Source organism: Trachurus japonicus, chromosome 14 (assembly GCF_045865225.1).
Source record: "Trachurus japonicus isolate A0001 chromosome 14, Traja_1.0".
NCBI classification, from domain to species: domain Eukaryota; kingdom Metazoa; phylum Chordata; class Actinopteri; order Carangiformes; family Carangidae; genus Trachurus; species Trachurus japonicus.
Window position 1 is genome coordinate 28,859,011 of NC_140920.1, and position 25,618 is coordinate 28,884,628.

At 44.5% G+C, this 25,618-nt stretch overlaps 1 protein-coding gene across 4 annotated transcripts in view; it reads left to right on the top strand.

The window, feature by feature from the left end:
- arhgap32b (Rho GTPase activating protein 32b) overlaps positions 1-25,618 on the top strand; it is a 159,087-nt gene that overhangs the window by 81,517 nt on the left and 51,952 nt on the right. The window contains exon 1 of one of the 4 annotated variants that reach the window (XM_085798745.1): positions 6,162-6,445. The exons of the other annotated variants lie outside the window; for them this stretch is intronic. Coding sequence (XP_085654871.1) covers positions 6,425-6,445 — 21 coding nt within the window. The 5' untranslated portion in view covers positions 6,162-6,424. Of the gene's footprint in view, positions 1-6,161; positions 6,446-25,618 lie in introns of those variants that run through there. 4 annotated transcript variants of the gene reach the window in all.

Consider the following 25,618-nt stretch of genomic DNA (forward strand, 5'->3'; position numbering starts at 1 on the left):
CTTTATTTTGGTTCAAGCTAGCTACATCCAGGGTAGGTTAGCTTCCTGTTTCAAAGTAAAAGCACAAATTCTATCGTCATGGTTTTCTGTATGTAAAGGGCAACAGGTGTTTTATTTTGTGAAAGTAACCGGTAGTAACTGGAAGTGCGTTGGTCACAACGGCTAGTTTGAGTAGCGCCAAATTCATCCGAACTAAATTGTAAACAGCTGGTTTAGACAAATTAACACCACACTGCTGATCTAAACGGCTACTTTCTCGCCTAAAAATGTTTGAAATGTTGATAAAGTGATATATTTACAGAGTTTAGAGCTAAAATGAAATCAGCTTGGGTAGGAGGCAGGCTAACATTATGCACTTCCAGCGTTTGAGCTAAGCTAATTAGTGGTGCGCCAGCTCTGCCCGTATCTCCCTTGTTACTGCACGCACAGTCAAAAGGATGGTGTCTATCTGCTTGTCATGGACTCAGGAGTGAGGCAAGACACGAAAAAAAATGTTGGCGTATCCCTTTAATACATAATAACGGTGATAATTGTAATACTGTGATTATTTGTCTGACATAAGAAAATCTATAATGATGACATCCCTAGTCTCAGGTGATTATACAGTAATGAGTATTATATTATGATAACTATGGGGATTTTTTTCACTGTCTGCCAACAGACCCATCTGAATCCTTCACACTGGTCCTTTAATAATAAACCTTCAGTGTGATAAGTGGCCCAGGACTCCGTTTGTGTATGTTAGAGAGAGACAAAGACAGAGCGGTGTTGTGTCCTCTGACTTTACGAGAGCGAGCAGTTCCAGCCTTCCTATCTCCCTCTCTGTGTTACTGTGGCTGATGTGTCTCAGCTGTTTCTTCCTTCAGACTCTGGCATGACATAAACAGTCTGATGGGGGAGGGAGAGAGGTCGCGCCTGTCATTTTGTCTCTGCTCTTATTCATCCATCCATCCATCCATCCCTTCTTCGCCCGCTCGCCTGCATCCACCCTGCGAGCTGAGCATCGTGACACAATATGCTCCAACTGCCCACTCGCCCCCTCGCTCACAAAGGACCTGGAGAGATGGATAGAGATGAACCCCCCACCCCCCAGTGGGACCCAATCCATCAACCGCCGCAATGAAGTGAGGACAGCACCGGGCCAGCACACAGCCAGCACACAGCCAGACCAGCGCTCTTTTAAAGGCACAGCACTGACTAACAGCAGGATCCAGGGAATATTCATGACCAATAATCAGCCGAACATTTGAGCGGCTTCAACTCCATAATTGCTCACACTCTTCAGTTATTGTGGACAAAGCAAACAGAGCCGTGCTCCGCAAAGAGATGATGTCAAAGCCTCTGTCACATGTTCATTCACAGGACCTCTCAGCTCCTCAGCAGAGGGTGATGTAATGGTTAGACTTACTCTGCCCTTGTTAGAGGAAACAAAAGACCAGCCAGAGCGCACATACACACACACACATACACACACATCACTTGGTTCTCTTTATCTGAGTCTCCCATGGTGGTTGGAGAGCAACGCTGCTGAAGTGTTTGGTTAGAAATGTGGTTGTTTGTGAATCAGTCTGACAATCGTCTCTAGTTTAGTTGGGCTTTTACATTTGTGCTGGAGTTACGACAGTGAATAGGAGAATGTACACAAGTGATAATGCCTTTAATTGACAGGACAGTCAGAGAGACAGGAAACGGGGAGAAAGAGAGGGGGGGAGTGACGCCCCGACAATAGATATGCATTTGCTTAGAAATGGGCTCCACTCTGGTTTGATTTTACTAACACTTCGTCTTTGTTGTATAGTAAATTATTTCTGCAGTTAATGTGATTTCCGTTGGTCTTGACAGGGCTTCACGGTGAGGGCTGGTTGTGCAGCTGTAGATCTGTGATGTGGTGTTTTACAGGTGCTGTTCACCAGCTCCTTGTTCCTCTGTCACAGTGTTTGCTGTGAGAACATCTGGAGAGACTCTGAGGCTGAACATTAATGAACTCACTTGAGAAAACAAAGTGAACAAAGCTCTGAACACTGAGTGGGCTAGATGGTGTCTCTTCAGTATGTGACAGTGATGTCACTGGACAGGCCCTCGGCGTAGCTGCAGGGGTCTGACTGGAGACCAAACTGTCATAATGATATAAAAATAAGAAAAAACCTGGAATGTATAAATAACAGCTGCCTGAGTTGTAGACTAGTGTCTTATTGATTAGAAACAATATTATTTAGTCTTTACTGTTGGGTAGATCATCTCTACATCCTCACTATTTGAGTTGTGGATCTTTGATTTTCTTAAGAAATGACTGACTACTTCTTCAATTCACCCTTTGTCAGGTCCCGCCCTCCACGGTTACTTTGCTAGGTTTGCCAAACAATGGTCAGGAAAGGGTTAACTCGCATTGGAAACCATTCACTCACAATAGCTAGCTAGCTAGCTAACGACGCTAGCTAACGTTAACGTTATCTACTAGCTAACGCTTAATCTCCGCCAATCTCCCTTTTCTCCTCGTAAAACTTCACAAAGTTCAAAAGACATTAGCAACGGTAACGTTACGGTACACCTTTTAACCATATTGAAAAATTAAAAAGTAGTTTTGCCGAAAAAATTGCTGTCTACCTAGCTTGTTACGGTTTCCCAGGGTTGTCCAACCTTAGAACGGTGTGCAACTCGTGACATGGGAAGAAGCGCTCTGATTGGTGGTTCAGTAGACCAATCAGAAGGCCAACAAAGGGTCAATTGTCAGTTGTAATGCGACAACTGTTGTTATGATCCCTAAAGCAAAGCAGCGACTGGTGACTGGTGTTTACAGGTTTTATTTTACGGTACTTGTTAGCTTAAAGAAGCTGTGTGTTTTGCTCTTGCTATAGCTAATGACTATCTGAGGCTGAGCATCCAGCACCAGCTGCTGTCTCCAGAGGGAAACAACCACATGTTAACATTTGTTTAGCTTCTATATCACTTGTGTTCTGCCTCTCAAGTCTCATCCTAACTAGCAAATCCGACTGTGACCTGCTAACCTCTCATGATGTAGAGCAGTTTGCAGTTGAATTATTTCCATCCCAGAACAGTTTTCTTTTGTCTTCTGTCAGTCATTTTTTACATCAATTAACAAGACTTTAACATTTAAGTGATTTCCAGCTGAGTTTTCTCTTGTGGTCCTTCTTTCCACCTCCAAATGTAAATACCACACATCCTGTGCACCTTTTCAGGGAAAGCTGTCCTGAGCGCCAAATATTTAGGTCAGCAGATGTGAAAAGTGTCCGCGTGCACACATGTACCAAATACACATTAGTCTTAAGGCAAACACATTAAGGTTGTATACGGATGTATCCTCTCACACACTCCCAGAGAAATACCCATGTTCCCCTCCACTGTTTGGGATTTGTCCAATGAACTGACATCCGACCAGTCAGCAGAAAACACTGCGGGCCCAGACTCTGCTCCACGTGCTTTTTCTTGTTATGGCATTTACAGTTGGACTCCACTGATTTATTTCCCTTTCCTCCGTCACACTTGACAAACTGCCCTCTCCTCTCCTGCCTAACCTTGTGGGGTGGGGTGGGGTGGGGTGGGGTGGCTCTGGGAGGGAAATGCCTGGGACATGGGAATGCTTTAACTGCTGAGCTGGCTGCTGAAGTAACTGCCCTGCTCCAGAAACACTGAGAGCGTGTTTTGGAATGTCTTACCCTCTTCTCCGGCCCCAAGAAAATGAAGTTGGGAATAGAGAAATCAAAATTGCAATATCGCAATATCCTCCCAACGTTGTTTTGTGGATTCCACTCATTCTGTGAAGCTGGGTTGTTGACAGGACACAGATCAGTTAGCTTGCGTGTGTGTGAATAGTACTCTCTCTCTGTGCGTTACCCAATCATCATCCTCACACTGGTTTGTGATTGTAATGGTGCAGCAGCTAACGGCGAGGTGAGGTAACAGCAGTGGCCTGAATTAGTAGCATCCATATATTGACTTGATGCTGTCACTAAGGTGCAAATCCATTTTTAGCCCCACTGGTCTGACTGTTTGTGTTGAGGCCCTGCTCTTCACTCCATACACGCTGTGTGTGTGTGCGTGTGTGAGAATTCATGTTCACTACAGCGAGCAAATCTCTCTCTTAATGGGATTTGTTTCATGAACGTCCTCCAAGTCATGATCTCATCCCCTCACAGCCATCCGCCTCTCTCTCTGTTTAAATCTCATTGCTTTTTCCCCTCCGAGCCCTCAGTCCATCCATTTTTATAGCTTTAGTAATGATTTTAGATGGACCCCCCTCTCTCTCTCCTCCCCTCGCACACACACATACACACACTCTCACTTCCCTCAGCTTTGAAACACAAAGACCCAGAGGCAGCCCCTGCACTTGGAACCCCTCTAGTTCCGCAGTCTGATAAAAATACCACAGTGTGAAAATAATACCACAGGAGACCCGTCCATTATTTTTAATCCCATTACTTCTCTGTTTTCTGCAAACTCCCATCCCCATGTTTTTAGAAAAGCACACATTAATGAGCAGCTTCAACCGATGAGATCTGTTAGTTGTGTCACTATTTACATAAAGTAAGTCAAAGTCCTTGTGCTTTTTTTTTTTTTAACAAGTTAGAGTCTGAATAATCAACTCGTCAATGATTTGTGTGAGCAGGTTTCTTTACCTTAGGGGTTCTCGTCTCACCCTGCGACCCACATTTTCCCATGATCATTAAGTCGTGACCCACTTTTAGAGGATTCAAACCAAGCCAGTTTGTTTTTCAAGTATGTCATCTTTTTCAACATAAATACACATATTTACATGTGCAAGGCACATTTCAGAGCAAATGAATAAGATACCGAGGAGGACCATGACATCTGCATGTACAAAAGTGACTCAAATAAATATAAAAGTGCACAAAATAAATTTGGCCACAAAATGAGATATTTCACGTCTATTCACATCTCTGCATTCAGAGGACATTAATAATAAACTGAGGACAGCATGGGCAAAAGCGACTAAAGTAATTATCAAAATTGCACAATATGAGTAAGCCATAAAGTTTGAAGTCTATTATTTTGATGTTCCAGTTTAAAAAGACAGTGGAACCACAGTGTATTATTTTAGGAATAACAGCAGCTGAGCTCACAACAGAAAAAGACCTATACCTACTGTATACCTATAATACCTATACAGGATACTTAGAGTTGCAGCTCTGAAACAAACGAGAAACTGGCAACAAGAAACTGGCAAAAACCCACTACCTTCCTTTTAATAATTGGAAACTAACTGTAAATAATATTTTAGAAATGGAAAGAATAACATACAGAATCAGAAATCAAGAACCAGAATGTCTGGAAGATGGAATAGGTGCATTAAATATATGGAGAACAATTAAATAATACTGAAGATTGCAGCTCTGAAGAATTTTCTCTAGACTTTTGAAGAGATAAGAAAAAAATATTATTATTTTGTGGGATTGCTCTAACTCCTGTATGTAATGGCATGCATATGTGTGTATGTAAATGAGGCCACAAAACCAGTTATTTTCACTGCACTTTGAAACTGAGGAGGACCATGACAACTGATTGTACAAAAGTGACTAAAATAAAAAGTAAGCAAAAAAGCACAACCCACAGAACCAAATGTTTTCACATCAATGCAAACCAAAACTACACATGTCTGACGCATGACTGTCCAAATGCTTTTTTTTTTTTCAAAATAAAAGTCCAACATGCATGTCAAATATTACCAGTACTTAGTTTTAGAACGGACCCCACCAGTTGAGAATCCATGCTTAACTTCATGTGAGAAATGACAAGAATCTTTGGTGATCTATGTGCTGTGATACAGACACTGAGTCAGGAGGCTTCACCGTTAAACGTTTGAGAAGTGCAGCTCTGCACCTTGACTTTATAGGAGCTCAGTGAGTCTGAGCAGCTCTGCCAGTAAATGGCAAATGTATTAAAAGCCCAGATGGACACTGTAGTCTGACGAGCTGTGTTGCTCTTTTTGTTTTTTAAAGTGTGGAAACTAATGCCGGTATGTTCTGGCTGAGCTTTGTGTTTAGTTTTGGCTCAGTTTACTCCAGCAGTTTTATTCACGTTAAATCCACACTAGTGCATCTGCAGGGAATAAGAAGTGTATGTGATTAGATTACTGATGAGTGGCTGGAGGTTTTCCTGGACAGTGTCTGACCTTCCCACACGTAGCAGAGCAGAGACCTGGATGAACTGGGTCACGGGTGGATTATCATTTGATATTCATAAGCAGACGTGTAGTGGACGGTGATTTGATGCCCGGGCGGCAGGTCTGATCACAGCTCAGCTCAGAGAGAGGAGCGACACACAGCTGCTGTTGGACTGGAAGCAACATGTCTCCTCGGTCAGAATAAACTGACGCAGGTTTAGTGAGAGGAACTTTGTTTTTTTCCACTGCTTTAGTTTTAGTTTTGATGACAGAGTCACTTCAGGAATGAAGGTTGGAGCAATGAAAGTAAGTAAACCACTGAACTATTTGGCTGACTGTGCTTCGCTTTGTTGTCATATTTCCTTTTTGTGCAGAGAAACACACACTGCATGTTGTCAAGCAGCACACACACAGTTAGTGCTGCAGCTCTGTTGTCTCCGTGAGTCTGCCTGTGTGTGCGTGGATTTCCCTTCTCCTCCTCATGGCAGCAGGTCGTGTTAATCCACCTCATGTGTGGACGGCTCAGATGAAGTCATCACACATGATGCAACCTACACTTTTCTCTGCTTTTTTAAAAAAAAAATGTTATCTTTTCTTCTCTTTGAGATATCGGGCTGCAACCTGAGAGCATGCCATTTAGCAGAGGGGAGGTTAAGACTGTATTTTTGGTGATTCTATTTCTGCTTTTGCAAGTGTGGTGGACTGTGAGCTACCACGCCGCCTGGTTAGCTCTCGGTTTGTGGAGGGAACGTTTAAATGCAGGGTTCGGTCGCCTCGCGCCAAAGTGACTTCCTATTATTTTTGCTGCATTTGCACAGGGGCGTGTCCAGGGGTGGGCTGGGGTGGTCATCGGGCATCCAGAGGAATCATCTGCCCACCCAATCAAAACTCTGACAAAATCATTGTTGTAGCTTTTGTTGTTGTTCACAGTTCACAGTGTTCTGTAAAAAACACACTGCTTTCCTATTGGCCGTTTTGAAGGTGTGGGTGTGCTCCTCATTTACACTCAGTATGTTTACTGTACATCATTGCCTTAATCCATCTATAACTGGACAACTGAGGTGCATGTAAACGTGTTAGTCCGTCTAATTCCGGACTTCTCCAAATCCGACTTAAACACCCAGGTAATGCATTTGGAAACCGGTTTTCTTCTGCATATGTACAGCTTAATCTGACTGAAACTGCATGTGAGCTTTTCTTCACAACAGTAGAGACGGCACAAAGTGTAGCATAGAAGCAGGCCCAAACAGGGCCAAAAGAGGAAAAAAAAAAACACCTGATGCGTCAATCAGCGCGAAAATGGATATATTTTATATTAAAAAGCCTATGTCCAGTCGGGAACTGAAGTTGAGAAATCTAAGTTATTTATTCCCAGTTATTTGTCAGAAAAGTCATCTGGACAGGGGTTTGTATTAACTTATTGAAGCAACGCATATCGCCACCGTCAGTTATTCAGTTATTACTGTCGTGTTATTAAATAACTACGTGAGTCCAGCTGTAAGTATAGCGTGAATGTTTATTTACCTAACTCCCGTACACAACTGCCCGTCTCCCTGGCTACCTGTCCCCTAGGCTACGGTGCACTGGTGACGTCATCACTATGAACTGACATAGTTCTAAATGTACAGTTACACCACATCTCCCCTTTCTAGAATCAATGGGTAGACCGCCATTGATTCAGCAGGACCTTAGGGGGTTATTCTGCCCCTGTGGCTGGAAGGTCTGCTCCTATCTGAGTCATTCACACACACAACAGACACACAGCCATTAACCTTAGCTTGTAACAATAAATTACAAATACAATAAAAATTCTGTCTGTCCTCACTCTAAACTGACATTTACATTCAAATCAAACACATTTTTTTTTCTTTTTTTTTTTTTTAAATATCTCTCAGTCTTGTTAAAGTCTGTGATGAGAAAAATTTAAAAGCCGAACCGGGTCGGTCTTATCACAGCTCTCCCAGACCTGGTTCTGAGAGTAGGAGTAGATGGTGCTTCTGGAACGTTCTGCTGCAATGGTGCTGCTGCAGGTTGTTCTCTTGAAGGTCGGTCTGGAACACCTCCTCTGCTCAGGTGCTCAGCTGCATCACTGCTGCTCTGCTCCGGTGAGGGCTGCATGGTGATGAGATGACGACGGTTTCGCCTGATGATCCCGTGAGGTCCCTCCACCAGATATGAGCGGGGCGTGGTGTGGCTTCCGATGACAGCTCCAGCTGCTCTTTGGTCTGTGACCCACACGTTCTGCCCAGCAGTGAGTCTGTTGAGGTTCCGTGCACGGTGTCGCAGATTGTAGCGTTGTGCATCTTTCATCTTCCTCTCCTTTTCCTTCAGCAGTACAGTGTCTCCATCAGGAAGAGCAGGATCTAACAAAGCAGGAAGAATAGGCACAGTGGTACGAAGCCTCCTCCCCATGAGAAGTTGAGCTGGACTGTATCCATTTTGAAGTGGGGTTGCCCTGTATGAAAGCAGAGCAAGGTAGGGGTCATCTGACTTCTTCAGGAGCCCTTTCACTGTCTGTACTGCACGTTCAGCTTCAGCATTTCCCTGGGGGTATTTTGGGCTGCTGGTCACATGATGAAACCCATAGGACTCTGCAAACTCTGCAAAGGCTGCTCCTGAGAACTGTGGCCCGTTATCAGTGACTAGGGTCTCACAGATCCCGTGACGTGCAAAAATTGACTTCAGGTGGTGGATTACATCATTAGACCTTGTGGGGGTTAGCAGGGCGATCTCCACATATCTTGACGCGTAGTCCACCACTAGCAGGTAGGTCTTGCTCCCTAGCATGAACAAATCTGCTCCACATTTCTGCCATGGCCGGCCTGGGTACGGTGTTGGCATCAGCGGCTCCCTGTGGTTCTGTCTCTCCTGGCAACATGCTCTGCAGTTAAGAACCAACTCGTTCAGCTGCTGGCTCAGCCCTGGCCACCATACTGACTGTTGCGCCCTCTCTCTACACTTGACCACGCCCTGATGACCTTCGTGCAGCTTGACGAGGATGTCATTTCTCATTGTTGAGGGAATTACAAGTCTTTGTCCTTTAAGTAGGAGACCATCCTGGACTGTGAGAAGAGCACGTTCACTCCAGTACAGCTTGAGTGCAGGTTCGTTGGTGCCATGGGCTGGCCATCCTTCTGCACACAGCTGCATCACACGTGCACACACACTGTCCCTCTGCAGCTGCTCTTTCAGCTCTTCCAGGTAGGCAGTGCTCGCAGGTAGGTTTTCCATTACCATGTCAACATAGATGTTAGTGTCTTCAAACAGCTCTTTGTCAGCCGGTGTTTCTCCTCTCTTGACTGGCGCTCGTGACAGTGTATCTGCTGTCCACAGACATTTCCCTGCCACATGAGAAATGGAGTAGGAGTAGCGCATCAGACGCATTCTGAAGCGTTGGATCCGAGGAGGTAGAGCATCCAGTGCTTGAGACCCCAGGAGACTCAAGAGAGGCTTGTGATCCGTCTCCAGCTGGAAGTGTTTCCCAATCAGGAAGTTGCGGAACCTCTCACAGGCCCAGGTCAGTCCCAATGCCTCCTTTTCCACTTGTGCGTATCTCTGCTCAGTTGGTGTGAGAGACCGCGACATGTAGGCTATTGGCCTCCACTCCTCATCCCATTTTTGGAGTAACACTCCTCCTAGCCCGTATGACGACGCGTCCGCTGAGACCTTGCATTCTCTGTTGGGGTCGTACATGGCTAGCACAGGTGGTGACGTCAGTGCATCCTTCAGATCTTGGAAAGCTTTGGCCTGCTCAACGCCCCACATCCAGCAGTTCTTTTTCGACAGGAGATCACGCAGAGGTTTGTCTCTCTCAGCCAGCTGTGGGATAAACTTGCCCAGCTGGTTTACCATCCCGAGAAAAGATCTTACTTCACTCACTGTCGTCGGCTCCTGCATCCTCTTCACAGCCTCTGTCTTGCCTGGGTCTGGGCTGATGCCACTGGCGGAGACCACATGACCTAGGAAGCTCACCTCTGACTTTGACAGGTCACATTTGTCACTGTTTAGGGTGATGCCTGCCTTTTGGATCTTCTCCAGCGCAGCATGCAGGCGAGCGTCATGCTCCTCTTGTGTACGACCCCAGACCAGCACATCATCTATGTGGCACACCACGCCCTCAAGCCCTTCTGTGACCTCTGTCACCATTCTGTTCTGAAAGTGTTCAGGAGCTGATGCTATGCCGAAGGGAAGCCGCTTGAAGTAAAAGCGCCCAAAGGGTGTGATGAAAGTTGTCAGTTTCGCTGAATTTTCTGTCAGGGGAATTTGCCAGAACCCCATATTTGCATCCAGCTTACTAAAAATTCTGGCTCCAGCCAGCATTCCAAGTGTTTCCTCCACTGATGGCAGGATAAACTTCTCTCGACACACTGACTCGTTCAGTTTGGTGAGATCAACACATATACGCACAGCACCTGTCTTCTTGGGCACCACCACAATGCCAGCACACCAGTCTGTCGGCTCCTCGACTCTGCATATCACCCCGAGGTCTTCCATGCGGGACAGTTCCTGCTTGACTTTGTCCATCAGTGGCAATGGGATCCTCCTTGGTGTTTTGAGTGAGAACGGTTGAGCCCCTGGTTTCAGCTTTATGGCATATGGCTGGCGCAATTCTCCAAGTCCACTGCACAGTTTTGGGTAAGTTTGCTTTAATGTCTCCATTGTGACACTGTCTAGGCGTGTAACCAGCCCCAGCCTACAGCTCACGGATCTTCCCAGCAAGGCAGTGTGCAGATGGCGAACAACATATAAATCCTCCATCTCTGCTTTCTCACCTCTCCTCAGCAGCAGCCTGGCGACGCCGACAACATCAAGTGGACTCCTCCCAGGTCCCAGGAGTGGCTTTGTTGATTTTCGGAGCATTGGTGGATTGTTCTTATATATCTCCAGGAATACAGTGTGTGGCAGGACTGTGACGTCGGCACCTGTGTCGATTTTGAATGTCACTTTGCTGTCATGGATGTCTATATTGACCATCCAGGGATCACCATCTGTTGTGATGCTGCCAAGGAAGATAGCATCCTCTTCCTCTTCTTCAACCTCATGCACAGATTTTGGTGCCCTGCACACACGACTGTAATGTCCCTTTCTGCCACATGCATGACATTTAACTTCTTTTGCAGGACAATCTCTTGGTGGATGTGATGAAGAACTGCCACATTTTTGACACTGCGACTGTGAAGATGATTTTCCTTTGCTGTACTGGGCATTGTGTGGCTTATTAGCATGCTGAGGTTTGTTTTTAGCATTCTTGCTGTGCACTCTGACTCTATCCACAGATTTAGCATCACTTGCCTGTGCTCTGGTGTCACCTCGCAGAGAAGCTTGCTGCTTTTTCACCTCCTCGCTTTGACGCGTCATCCTGACAGCTTTGTCCAAGGTGAGTTCTGCGTCCAGCTGCATGCGTTCAGACAGCCCCTTGTCCAACAGTCCAACGACGAGTCTGTCTCTGATTAGCTCGTCATGTAGCACCCCATAGTTGCAGTGTTCTGCTAGCGCATATAATGCAGTGACGAACGAATCCACTGGCTCTCCTTCTCTTTGTTTGCGCATGTTGAATTTAGCACGTTCGTAGATTACATTTTTCTTGACCACGAAGAAACTTTGAAATCCATCACGTACCCCCTTGTAAGTGTGTCTTTCAGGTAGAGTAAGCCCACGTAGGATGTCATCCGCCTCGTCCCCCATGCAGTATATCAGTGTGTTGACTTGATTCTCGTCGGAGCTTACGTTCAGATTGCTTGCCAGGCGAAATCTTTCAAACCTCCGGATCCATTTGTCCCACTCTTGCGGCTTTGAAAAGTCGAAGGACTCCGGTGGCTGGATATTAAACGTAGCGCACGGCCCCCCGGCGACTCTCTGTGCTGCCGTTGAAGCTGCCGTTGCTGCTGCCGTTAGCTCCCTGCTGCTACCGTTAGCGTCTCCTCCGTGGCTCATCCTGTCCTCCACTTTCTTTCCGTTGCAGGTGTAAACGAAACGATCCTCTCTTTTTTTTTTTCTTTCGTCGGGCTTCTTCTCTCCACGCCAACTACAGGACTTCTGACACCATGTCGTGTTATTAAATAACTACGTGAGTCCAGCTGTAAGTATAGCGTGAATGTTTATTTACCTAACTCCCGTACACAACTGCCCGTCTCCCTGGCTACCTGTCCCCTAGGCTACGGTGCACTGGTGACGTCATCACTATGAACTGACATAGTTCTAAATGTACAGTTACACCACAATTACCAAGCCCAGGATACAGACACATTTTAGTGAAGACATGTTTGTAGCTATAGCTGCTCTCAGCAATCTAATTGAATCTGTTAATAGCTTTGATTCTTGTGCTTATAAGTTGTAGTCTTGTATAGTTTCGACAGTAGAGTTTGCACTTTTTCCAAGCTGCATGGTTCTTTAAAGGACCCCCGCCCCCCAAACATTTTTGTCGTTGCCCACCCAAATAATCCAAATGCCCACCCAGAGATGACATCCTAACACTTCTGCATTTGCAAAGCATCAGTTATTAAAGGGATAGTTCAACATTTTGGCACATTTGCCCATTGCCATAATCCCTATAGTCATAGCAGTAGGTTGGTTACCTTTAAAGTGAAATTCCGGCGTAAGTGTAAACCATGGTCAAACACACCGTAACACCGAGTTAGACCCCCCCTCGAGAGATCAATTTGCCCGACCGCTACATTCACGAGATCCACCAACTTCAGCAAATACCGCAATATCGCCACACACGGCGCTGTCCGGATCCACTGTCTGACCGCAACCAAAACGCCACCATTTGCCCAAAATAATGCTCAGAACTGCACCAAATGTCATCAATAGTACACACAGGGTCCCAGCACGTAGTACGAGTTGTCAAACATCTGCTAGCTTTGCCTGTTTTCTTTAGCAAGGAGATGCAACTCAACTCACCTACTTCTCCTCCGGGAGCCGCTCGTTGGTGAGGAAGCCCTGACGAGTCGATCACCGAGTGCACCGGAGTTCCGCAGCTCTTAAAAATGCTCATTTGCGCCTATATCGTGGCCAGCACTCGATAATAATAGTTATAAAGTGATATGCAAGATATTAAAAAAAAAAAACTCTGATTGTATTTCCATGAGGTAATTGTTGATTGAGCTGCGGAACTCCGGTGCACTCGGTGATCGACTCGTCAGGGCTTCCTCACCAACGAGCGGCTCCAGAAGGAGAAGTAGGTGAGTTGAGTTGCATCTCCTTGCTAAAGAAAACAGGCAAAGCTAGCAGATGTTTGACAACTCGTACTACGTGCTGGGACCCTGTGTGTACTATTGATGACATTTGGTGCAGTTCTGAGCATTATTTTGGGCAAATGGTGGCGTTTTGGTTGCGGTCAGACAGTGGATCCGGAGAGCGCCGTGTGTGGCGATATTGCGGTATTTGCTGAAGTTGGTGGATCTCGTGAATGTAGCGGTCGGGCAAATTGATCTCTCGAGGGGGGGGTCTAACTCGGTGTTACGGTGTGTTTGACCATGGTTTACACTTACGCCGGAATTTCACTTTAATTGTCGGTGCATATTATTTTTTGATTGACACGCAAAGATACAAGCTGCTCAGAGCTACGCTACGGAGACTAATGGGATTTCTTGGTTTCCCTCATCAAACTCAAACAAAGTTGTGACCTGCACATTCACCACGCTATGAGATAATAACGGAACGTTACGAGACAGAGTTGTTTCCGAGGTAAATTCATGCGAAACCACTGATGAGGGTTTTCCTCGGTGGCAGTTTTTCGCAATGAGCCAGTTTGCCAAAATGTTGAACTATCCCTTTAACAGTCTTTCCCTAAATGTCTTTCTACTCTACAACAACATCCTCTCAGTCGATTACAGTCACAGGCCTCAGACCACTGTGCACTGTGTGCAGGGGGACTGCAGAGACACACTGCACATGTGGAAGGAAAGAAAATTGTTCCCCTACAAGTGCACCCCCCGTCCCCCCTCCCCTTCTCTCTCCGTTGCCTTTTGCCCTCTTCTTCTGCTTCTTTCTGCTTTCTCCCTCCCTCCCTCCCTCCCTCCATCCCCAGCTCTTTGTCCCAGGAACGTACCAACCAACCAGAAAGGGAGAGGAGGAGGAGAGAAGGGGGAGGGGTGAGCCAGCATGTCAGACAGGGGGGGAAGAGGAGGAAAACGGGGAGAGAATAGCATGTGGCTGAGGGACGCAGAGACCAGACAATGAGGTCGACAGAAGAGCAGGACTGAGAGAAAACACATGGTTTTTCTTTGTTTTTTTCCTGCTTTCTTTCTTTTTTACAAAAAGCTGGTTCCTCCTCTTCATTCTTCCCCCGTTAATGATCAGACTGAGTGTTAAAGTTGTGTTTTGGGGGGAGGCAGCCGTCAGAGAGAGGAAGCTAACACCAAGGCAAGAATGATCGGGATGGGGCATCACCATGGTGGGATGGGAGACGGGGCAAAATGGAGGAGAGGAAAGCTATCCCATTAAGGAATCCACCAGCACCTCTTTACGTGCTGCAACGCTACCGCTGTTGCCCCCCCCCCTCCTTCCTCCCCACCTCCCCCTCCCCTCCCTCACTGCCTCTGAATCCCACACCAGGAGAGCTCACTGTGTCCGTGAAAGAAAGTGGAGAGCTGACATTTACGTCCCGTCGAGAGGGGGGGAATTGTGCTGCGGACATGCGAAACAAGACCCTGTGAGACGGGGATGTGCATTCTCACACACACCGACACACACGCGCGCTCTGAGAAACAGAGACCGGGGGGACAGGTGTCGGAGCGCTAAGGAGGTGCTGGTTGGAACATGAAGCTCCACGGCACGAAGGGACGGAAAGCTTAGGAGCTAAAAGGAAGAGGCCAGGGAAAACCAGAGTTACTCTGTTGTGTTGTGAGTAGAGACTTTCTGTCTTTTTTTTCTTTGCAGTTTTGTTCTTTTCTTTCATTTCTCTGTGTGTGCTCCTGCAGGACTCATCTCAGTTGCCTGTGTGCAAAGATGAAGCTCCTCTCCTCTGCAGAAACACTGTCAGGACGGTGCACCTCCACCATGGACTGTGTTTCTGTTGCTGTTCATTATCTGTGGCTGATGTAAACCAAAGACAGCACAGACCTCCTATAGATGTGGATCTGATCACACAGTAACAGCTTGCTGACTTTGCATCCAGCACATTTAGAATAACTGATAACATTTTCAGTATTTTGTGTGGAAAACAATCTGCTCTCACTTCTTTATTCTAAAAAAAACAGCTGGTGAGATCACAGTCACCTCTAGTGAAGCTCTGCTGGGGCCACAGGGACAGTGTGTGTGCCCGTGCAGTGCGTGTTGGACTGAGACGTGCTTGTGTGTGTGTGTGTGTGTGTGTGTGTGTGTGTGTGTTGCATGCATCAGGGAACCGGCCCGCAATGGTGGAAAAGCTGTTTACTGTGCAGCTCGGTCGGGTGCGCAGCATCTGGCTCGTAGCTACGCTGTAATTTGGCTAAAAACAGAAGCGCTCGGCGAACTGGCGAAGCTCTTTGTTGTTAGATGTTTTCTGCAGGAGTTGACTTGAAGGGTTTTTAGAAAAGTTGTTTTTGTTATTCAGGTGATAGTCAACCTGCAGGACATTGACTCACTTATTTATTTATCAGTGGTTAGCACATGCACAGATGTGTCCAGATGTACAGTGGCATGCAAAGGTTTGGGAACCCCTGGTCAAGATTTCTGTTAATGCGAACAGTTCAGCAAGTGGAAGATGAGATGATCTCCAAAAGATATAAAGGTATAGATGACACATTCTCTTTACATGTTAAACAATATATTTTTAATTTTCATCTTTTACCTTTTCTGTGTAAAATGTCAGAAAATGAAAAAGGTTTGGACACCCTGCATAGTTGGTAGCTAGTAGCCCCCCCCTTTAGAAACTATCACAGAGTGTAAATAGTAAATATGTTGTCTGACACTTTGGTCAAAGTTTTCTGAGAGCTCCAGTCTCCTGGGTTTCCCATTCTTTTGCAGGCTGCTGCATTGTTTCCCTTTTCACTCTAAAACTGGAGAAAACAAAAATAATACACTGATATTGACTACAGGATTGCAAAAGAGTGTTTCATGTTTGTGAGTGTTTCTTCCACTTGCTTAACTGTAACTGAAATTTTGACCAGGTGTGCTCAAACTTCTGCATACCACTGTATCTTTTGTTCTCACAGAATGACAGGTGTTGTCCTGCAAAAGTGCACATGTGCATGTTTGACTGTCCAGATTGTTTGACTCATAATGTTTATTAATTGTGTTCATGTCTGCTGGTTATATTTAAGTATAGTGTACTGCAGTGGTTCTCTAATTTTTTTTACATCAAGGACCCTAAACTGGCACTTTAGACCATGGACCCCCCATTGGACAAAGGTTTGAAACAAACACCAAAAATACACAAATATTCGTTCTGAGACTGAATAATGTTTTTTTTTTCTTTTTACTTTTTTATGTACATTCAAATTAGGGCCAATAGCGTGACTTTTTGGAAAAATGTAGAGACATTTCTGGAAAACAAATTTATTTCTGGGAAAAAAGTGTAAAATTTTGAGAAAATGTTTGGGACACCCTTGAACCATCTCAAGGACCCCTGGGGGTCCCCAGACCCCAGTTTGAGAACCACCGCTATAGTAAATAAAAATGTACTTTATTCATACAGCCATTTACAACAACCGCTTCGGTAAACCAAAGTGCTTTACAATAGATAATAAATAAAAAGGAATAAGTTAGGACAATAGAAAACAATAGAGTTAGACAAATTAATCAGTTTGCTAATCAGTCAGAACCAACACAACCTTAAACTGTCATTAATGTGAGAACTGTAAGAACTGTGAGCTCAGACAGTGGCTACATCATCTTATTGCAGCAGATCCCCACACACACGAGGTCAGAGTAACACCTCTGCGTACCTGAGATCATTTATATTTAAATCAGAGACATTAACATTTGCCCACTGAACTGAGAACAGTATTAACAGCCTCCTTCATCACAGGAGCAGAGCCTTGTACAGACGAGCTGCCTGCGTTGTTGTGCTCATTTCAATGGGAAGCGGCGAGGGACAAAAGGGGTTATTGTGATTGAAATGCATTACATCACTCACGTGCTGACTGACAGCACTGACTCTGACTGGACCATCCATCCACTCTCCATGTGTTTTTCCTCTGGGGTTATGGGATTGGTTATCAGCTACATCCTGCTCCAAACTGTCTTTTATCTCTGAAAAGCCTCTATAGGTCCACCTCTAGTGGGGACTCAGACTGAGTTTAATGTGCAACTTCAACGCTGTCATGGTGAAGAGCATCGTACTTATTCTCCCTATGTTGGTCTCTGGAAGCCGAGCCTTTTATACATATCAAAGTCTGTTTACAGGTATTTGGGGGTTTGACTGCATATGAAAGTTGGATGAGGCCTTTTGTTGTTCTAGCTGTGTAAAGTCACTTCAGTTGGAGCACGGGCCTCTGCAGCCTGCTCCTCTCTGTCTCATGAGAAACATGCAAATATGAACTAAAAGTAAATGCAGCCCTACTCTGTCCCCATATAAACATCTGGTTGTGGTAGAAATATTAGCTTTGGAAAACATGCAGAAATTATCCTCACCCTTTCTAAATAGGAATGACAACTGAAACCAGACAAAAAACCATGACACTTCTGGAGCAATATTATGTAGAGTGATGAGACTGAAATTGATCTTTATAGTCACAAGCATGGACGCTTGTTACTGTGATGTTTTAGGGCCGTGTGAGCCACAGCTGCATTAGAATGTAGTCCAAGAGAGATGGATGCAGCATGTTTGAGGACAACTTGCATCCATTGACCTGGAAGCTGCGCATGGGATGCACTTTGACTTTTTTCTTTCTCATATTTTGATTGTTTTTTTGTTTGTTTTTATTTACAGTAACATAATACATCTGTTCATTTGTATACAGTATCTACAAGCAAAAAGTGAATTTGAGCCCCTTCTGCGCTGTCAAGCCCTTATTCCCCATACACTGAGATCCTATACATATACATACATACCTGTATACATAAATACACAAAGGTAAAGAAATATAATCAGAACAGAAATGCCCTGGAGCTGATTAACACAGCACTTTAACTTTTAAACATTGACTACGATTACAAATGGAGCCTTCAGTGGCCGCAGCAGAAAACAGTGAAGGTTCAGTCGCGGCCATCATGGCCTCCTGACCTCTATATCTCAGAGACACCTTGAGGACAACAGCTGTAGGCCGTCTTTTTATAACAGTCCTGAAGCAGAGCAGGCGTCTGTCACTTTCTAAATCCATTGCAATTGCTGTGTTGTCTGTCCAAGAGCCATTACTGTTTTCTCTAATCGTATTATTAGCTCCTGTCTATTTTCACCATACTGCCCGTGGTGATCTGGTTTGCTGGGGGGAAGCCAGATGTTATATTGGGTATCGTTTCATATTAAATAAACTTAGACGTGCTGATGAAGCTGTCAGACTATACAACAGTTTATCAATCCAGTGTCCCCAGAAGATCACAGAACGAATCGTTTCATCGCAGTCTACAAGTCAGAGTAGAGAAAAGAAGAAAAGAGCTTCAGTTTAAAGCCAGAAGCTGTTAGAATTTAAGAGCTCCACCTTTATTTAAGAACAGACACTAAGTCTCATAACTGTCAGTGTAACAAAGAGCTTGTGTTATCGAAGTGGATGCGATGAATCATGACCTTTAAAAATCAGTTAGTGCCACTTGTAGTGAGAGAAAACCTGCATCCTGCTGGAAGGGAATTAAACTCTCTGTGTAAACGGTCCCTGGGGTCCAGTGAGACCACCTGAGCTATCAATCACAGACTCTCACACAACCCTATTTGCCTTTTTTCCTCTCACCCAAGGTTGGGTGATGGTGCATGCAGCATGTCAAACACAGTTGTCCATAAGAAGTCTCTCTGGTGTCTGGTGTCTGGTCTAGTCCCGGCTATGCATTTGCTCCATCTCATAATGTTACATGATTATTTCATAGCGTGGTGAATGTGCAGGTCACAACTTGTCCACCAGAGCGTTTTGGAGCTGTTGTTGGATTGTGTACAGTATTTGATGAGTTTGATGCGGGAAAGGGGACCTGTACCATTCACCTCCATTGTGTTCACTGGGCAGCTCACGTCTCTGCCCCGCTGATCTCAAAACAACATGCACTGATAATTAAAGGTAATGCACCTACTCCAATAGGAATTATGGCAATAGGCAAATTTGAAAAAAAATGTTGAACTATCCCTTTAAGGTACAAATGAAGCATGGTTAAGGTAATAAATCTTGCATGTTGGATGAATCAGCAGGAGAACTGGTCCAGACATTGATGTTCCTCCCAAAAACTCCTCTTTGATGCTCTGCCTTTCCATGGGGACCGTCATTATGTTTGGTTTACCACCACATCCCTGGAAAACTACTGACCTTCCCATCAGCCTCTGCTGTTTTGTGTTTAGTGCTATTTTAGCAAATGTTGTCATGCTAACAAACCAAACAAACACGAGGAACATGTTCAGCATTACACCTGCTAAGCATCAGTGCAGGCTTGCTAACATGCTAATGTTAGCATTAAGCTCAAAACACCACGATAACACCCAGTGAGCTGCTGTCACGGTGGCACCTCAGGCTAATGTCACTGAATAGGTTTTGGGCTCTTTGTTCTTAGACGTTCAGCTGTAGAAAACAGAGATGACTATCACAGAGTCAGCCTTGTTTCTGATTGGCCGGAGAAGACCTGTTGAAAAGTACGTAGTTAACCTACAAACAGTGTTAGAATCCATGTTTGTATTTGCTCATGTGCAAGGGTGTGGGAATGCAATTAGAAGCTGAAGACAAGATGAAGAGGTGCAAGAATGAACCTGAACACATCAGAGATTGGGTTTCCTTCTCTGGTTTTTAAGACGACAACGTCCTCCATGATGTCTTAGGTTGTGATCCCAGTGCGTCAGTGGACAGCTGTCCCCGGTCTCCAGTCAGATAGGAGTGAGACGTCACTCTCTTGCTTCTAAAGTTAGTTATTGCAGCTTCGTACCAGCTGCTGTGTTCGGAGCTCACGCATCAACTGCAAAAACATTTCTGTGTTGCTCAGCACTGATTCTCAACAACAGAGAAGTAATTAGGTCATTTGATGTCATGCTAGTTTGTAGTCACAGTAAAGAGCGCTGTTGTTGGGTGAAGGCTGCATCCACTCAGTGCCACCGCTCCACTAACAACTGTCCTCAAACCAAGAGACGCTGGAACGGGAAGAAAAACACTTTGATGGGGTTTTTTCTCTCGTCACTTGTACCGTGACATTTCTTAGACAATATTTGCTTAGTGGACATTCAGAGCTCATAAATGGTCCTTTTTTTACGCTTGTGTAAGCAAAAGCCGTCTTTTGTCTGAAGGAACCGCTGCAGATTTAACCAAAGAGGAAGTGAATAAGAAAAGAAAATGAAAAGGTTGCGGAGGATAAGAGGAGGTGACTCAGCTGTAATCAACTTGTAGGAGCAGGAGAAAGCGACGCTCCGTGACTCTGAGGAAACCGATCCTGAAGCTGTTTCAGCGGCTCTGAACAATAAACTCACTTGTTTCTGATGGAAACTCCCTCCAACCTGAAACCAGCTGCAGAGACCTCAGCCCACCTGTCCTGGTCGTGCGCCATACCATCTTCATATCCTCCTCCTCCTCCTCTGTACAGGTGAACAGGACAGAGGCCAGCACAGGACTCACACCACAAAACCCCTGAGAACCTTTAATAATAATGATAAAGATACATTTTATTTATTGGCACCTTTCAAAAACCCAGTCACCTAGCAGATAAAAGAACAATAGCTAAAAACACATACATAGGACTAATGTTAAGGTTAAGGTTGAGGCAAGGTAACTTTATTTGTCCTGTAGGGGACATTTGTTTTGGGCCCATAGTGCCTCTTGGTGGCATAGCAAACATTCATAGACAGGGAGACATAATATATTACATTATCTGCATACACGACATACAGGACATACATGATACATAAAATCAGTCAGTCCAGTCAGTGCTTGTGCAATAAAATTACATACCAGGACGTCATAAAAGACAGTCAGAGCTTAAAGGGACAACAAGGAGTTTTGGAAAAGCGAAGTGTTTCCACACTACATTTATGAGCCTCCGCACCGTGAAATTCTTTGACCGGCGCAAGACAGACTCATGTTTTCATTCATCGAGAATTAAAGTCAGAGGTTGGAAGACGATCACATACCGTCGTAGTTCTGACCATAAGCGGCGATTCGGCGGCGTTATTCTCATGACTCGCCACGAAACCGAAAGTAAGGAAACGCTGGTCGGCTCGCCCAGCATTTCCGCCACCACTAATAATAACAAAATAACCATAGAGACAAAACCATAGATTTATTGAAAATGGGCCCAAATAAGTGTGGGTAGCGGAGATTCATCCACATTAATATGAGACTTTTTTATTGTTGCAGAATTTTTCGTTCTGTCATTGGAGAAACTCCTCATTGTCCCTTTAATGGAATAAATAGAAATAAATGGAGAAAACTTACAATAATAAATAAAAACCACATAATAAAAGAAAAACTTACTATAATACTAAAATCTTATATGACCATAATAAAACCCTAGTCCAACCCTTTAATAAATACACAAATTAGATAGAGGATAAAACAGTTAGTTAGGATACATGGTATTACAGGGAGTAAGCAACTTTGAGGGTGTGTTTTGAGGTGAGACTTGAAAATATCAAGTACATATGGGTGAATGATGTTAGAGAGGTATGAGGGAGCTGGGTTATGGAGAGTGTGAATGTGAACAGGAGGAGGTTGTATTGTATCTGCTGCTGGACAGGAACCAGGGAGCTGGATGAGGACTGGTGTGATGTGAGCCCAGGACTTGGTGCGAGTGATGAGTCTGGCAGCAGAGTTATAGGATGTAATGTGAACCGGTGAGTAGGGGGGTAGAGTAATCCAAGCGGGCAGTGACCAGAGCATTCATGAGGACGTCAGTAGAGTGCTGCTGGGTGAGGGACAGACACAACAGACTGGTGTTGTGAACAGTAGATTCTCCACATCGCCAAGTCGAAGCTTTTAAATGTAAATGAATAAAAAAAAGCCCCCACCTGCAGCAGAAGACTGATGCAGAGACAGATCTGAGGACAGAGCACTGAGGAATGTAATGAAAGCACTGCTCCGACACTTGACCGTGTTTGTGTCTAGATGTAAATACATGTGATAATCTGGATCGGGAACAGGACATCGTCTGTGTCCTGAAAACAGATGTTGTGATTTGTGAATCGCTGTGTGTGTGTGTGTGTGTGTGTGTGTGTGTGTGTGTGTGTGTGTGTGTGTGTGTTCAAGTTGCAAATGAGCATCTCTGTTCATCTCTGGCTCAGTGGGTCACTGTCGTGTCTGCTCACAGCTGAGACACATTCACCACACTGATGAATGAACACCTGGGGCTCAGTCATATTTCCCTAAATATTTAGGAAACATGAGCAATTATGTACTGTATATTATTTTTATTTAGTCTAAACCACATGATGATGATGATTTCTTTACAAAAATCTACGGTCAGAGATATTTTGGACATTACCACTGCACTGCTCCACCGTTTATTTTTGTAAAGAAATCATCACAACGAGGAAAAGGTGTTTGTTTCTGTGGCGGAGAGTCTGAGGTGAGTGATTACATGCAAAAACACAAAGTTTATACTGTTTATACTGTACACTATATGAGTTCAGAGGTGTGTCATAAGGATTCCAGTCATGTACCATAGATATTTGATTGTTTTTTGAGTGTTTGTTGTGGTTGAAAGAATTGCCCCAATAGGTTAGTGTTGTCTCTATCGCTAGCGCCGTCTAGCCATGGTGTAACTCTGGTTTGCCTGCATCAATTTTAGTCACGTTTTTTTGCTCCCCCCAACACTGGGTGACCATCAGGACAACGATTTAGGGGTCAAAAATGGCCGGAATTCTCCTTTAAAGCAACACCATGTAGTTTCTCTGCCTTGAAATAATAATGTTAAACTCATTTACGTGGTGGAAAAGAAACAAATGTCCACATTAACTTGAGTATTAGTGATGTTTACATTTCTGTTTAAAAAGAGCAGGTGTAGGTGAGTGTAGGTGAAACCTGTTGTGTCATTATAAAGCAGCAGATGTCTGACTGTCTGTGGCTCTGTGCTTTACAAACTGCTCAGGTTTCTCATTTACAATAATTGAAACCCAGAGCCTGTTTGTTGTAAGAGGATATGGAAGTCATGTTGCATCTGGAGAAAACAAATCAGAGTTAATGAGCTTCTATATTGTGTGTTGTCTGCATCATTATAGAAAAGTGTATTGTATTATGGCCAGGGGCAGAGTCTCTGTCAGGAGGAGAGAGCAGAGCGGAGTGAACTCTCGCCTGTGAGACAAACACACACATTTAGTGGGTGAAGATGGAGACACCTGCTTTAACACACAGCTGTTGAAGTGATTGTGTGTGTTGTGGCCTGGCTGCTCAACAGATGCCGGCTGCTCCAGCCCTCCCAGCTTCTTGTGTGCTCATCTATATTTCATCACGGTGTGGGCGGTCAGCTCTGTTCGCTGGCGGATCAGGACTATAATCTCCGTCCCCTACAACATCCACATATGTTCCCAAGCTTCCCCTCTCCCTCTGTCTTTGTGTTGCCTCCTTGTTTTTCTTCTGCCTCTCCGAGCATTAACATGATGTCAGTGATGATGTCCCGGACACCTGAGGTATAAATAGCATCAGGAAAGCCAATCCTGAGCTTCCTCTCAAAAAAACCTTTCTTCCTTTGTTTGTCAGCAGCATGTTTAATTTAGATCCTGCACCTGCTCTTGACTGAAGCTACAATATATTATACTGTAGTATGATTGACGCATCATGGCTGCATCATCAAGTGAAATAAAAAATAAAAAACGGTGTCTTTTCTCAGCTGGCTTCAGTTCATGGACAATTCCCTGCTCCACATGTTTGGCAAACACAAACTCATGTAGGGGTGTGGGAAAATATTGATACACTAAAAAAGCACTCAAAAGCACTGTATTGTTTTTTTTATTAACAATTCACATATAAACATTCTCAACAGTGGTTAATTTTTGTGTGTGATAGATAGATAGATAGATAGATAGATAGATAGATAGATAGATAGATAGATAGATAGATAGATAGATAGATAGATAGATAGATAGATAGATAGATAGATAGATAGATAGATAGATACACACATATACAATCTATCACCTATATATATGCATATATATGTTAGCTAATTTAGCACAGTCAAAAAAGGACAAAAAAAAAAACAACACAATATGGTATGGTTGTTGCCCCTGTATCATGATACGTATCACCAATTTCTTGCCAGTACACATCCATTGTCCCATGCAGACTGTCGCTAAAGAGATAGTTCAGCTTTTTTGAAGTGGGGTTGTATGAAGTCCAAATGTCCATTAAGTCTAATATCTGCAGTAGAAAGGTCTCTGCTGTCTCCCACTGAGAAACAGCGGCGCATCACGCTGCACTGAGACACAGGCAGTACACTGTTGTGAATGGGGGACGATTAATCAGCGTATTTTCGCCGCCTATGAGAAGTCCTGTCTCAAAATAATACACCAGTTCAGGAGTATAGAAAGTAAAAATTTACAATGCATCAGCTGGTCAGAAAAAAGGTTGTTTATCTGGAACTAACCAACTCACTCAGTTCTCCTCAGTAGGCCTACTCCTCCACCCAGGCAGGCTCCGCAACGCGCTGTATTTTTCCGTCCAACTGATGCATTATCAATTCTTACTTTAGATCCTACTCCTGAACTGGTGTATTAGTTTAAGATAGGACTTATTGTAGAGTAGGTGGCAAAAATCCGCAGATTGATCGTCCCCCATTCACAACAGTGTACTGCCTGTGTCTCAGTGCAGCACGATGCACCGCTGTTTCTCAGTGGGGGACAGCAGAGACCTTTCTACTGCAGATATTATACTTAATGGCCATTTGTACCTCATACAACCCCACTTCAAAAAAAGCTGGACTATCCCTTTAAGTTTTTTGTTTTTTTTTTCCTTATCGAAATTACTGCTATCTTTCTTTTAGAATTATTGTCTTCTTTTATATGTGTCTAGCAAACAATATGACATCTAGAGAGCAGCTTCTCACTCCCATGTATAATGAGGTTTTCATGGAAGTGACAGTAAAATGGAATTGAATTGGATGTCGTCCACCAAGACGTTTTGTAATAATAGAAGTGTTGAAGATGTGGAGGTCAGAGAGGAGGAACCCACAGATTATGTGAATCATTTAAGAAGAGGTCTCCAGGTGTTAGTGAATTTACCAGGGGAGCCCCCTCCTCTTCTCCAGCCTCATACATAATGTTAGATATTCTTTACCGGGAAGCAGCAGCGTATAGCTAAGAAGTCACACAGGGGCCGGTTCAAAGCGTAGACATCAGAGGATCCTCCACAGAGCGCAGCGATATAACAGCGGTCCACAGTGACTTCAGTCTGAGCGTCTTAAACACAGACATCCTTTAAAGTGCAGCTCGGGGCGGCTGCAGAA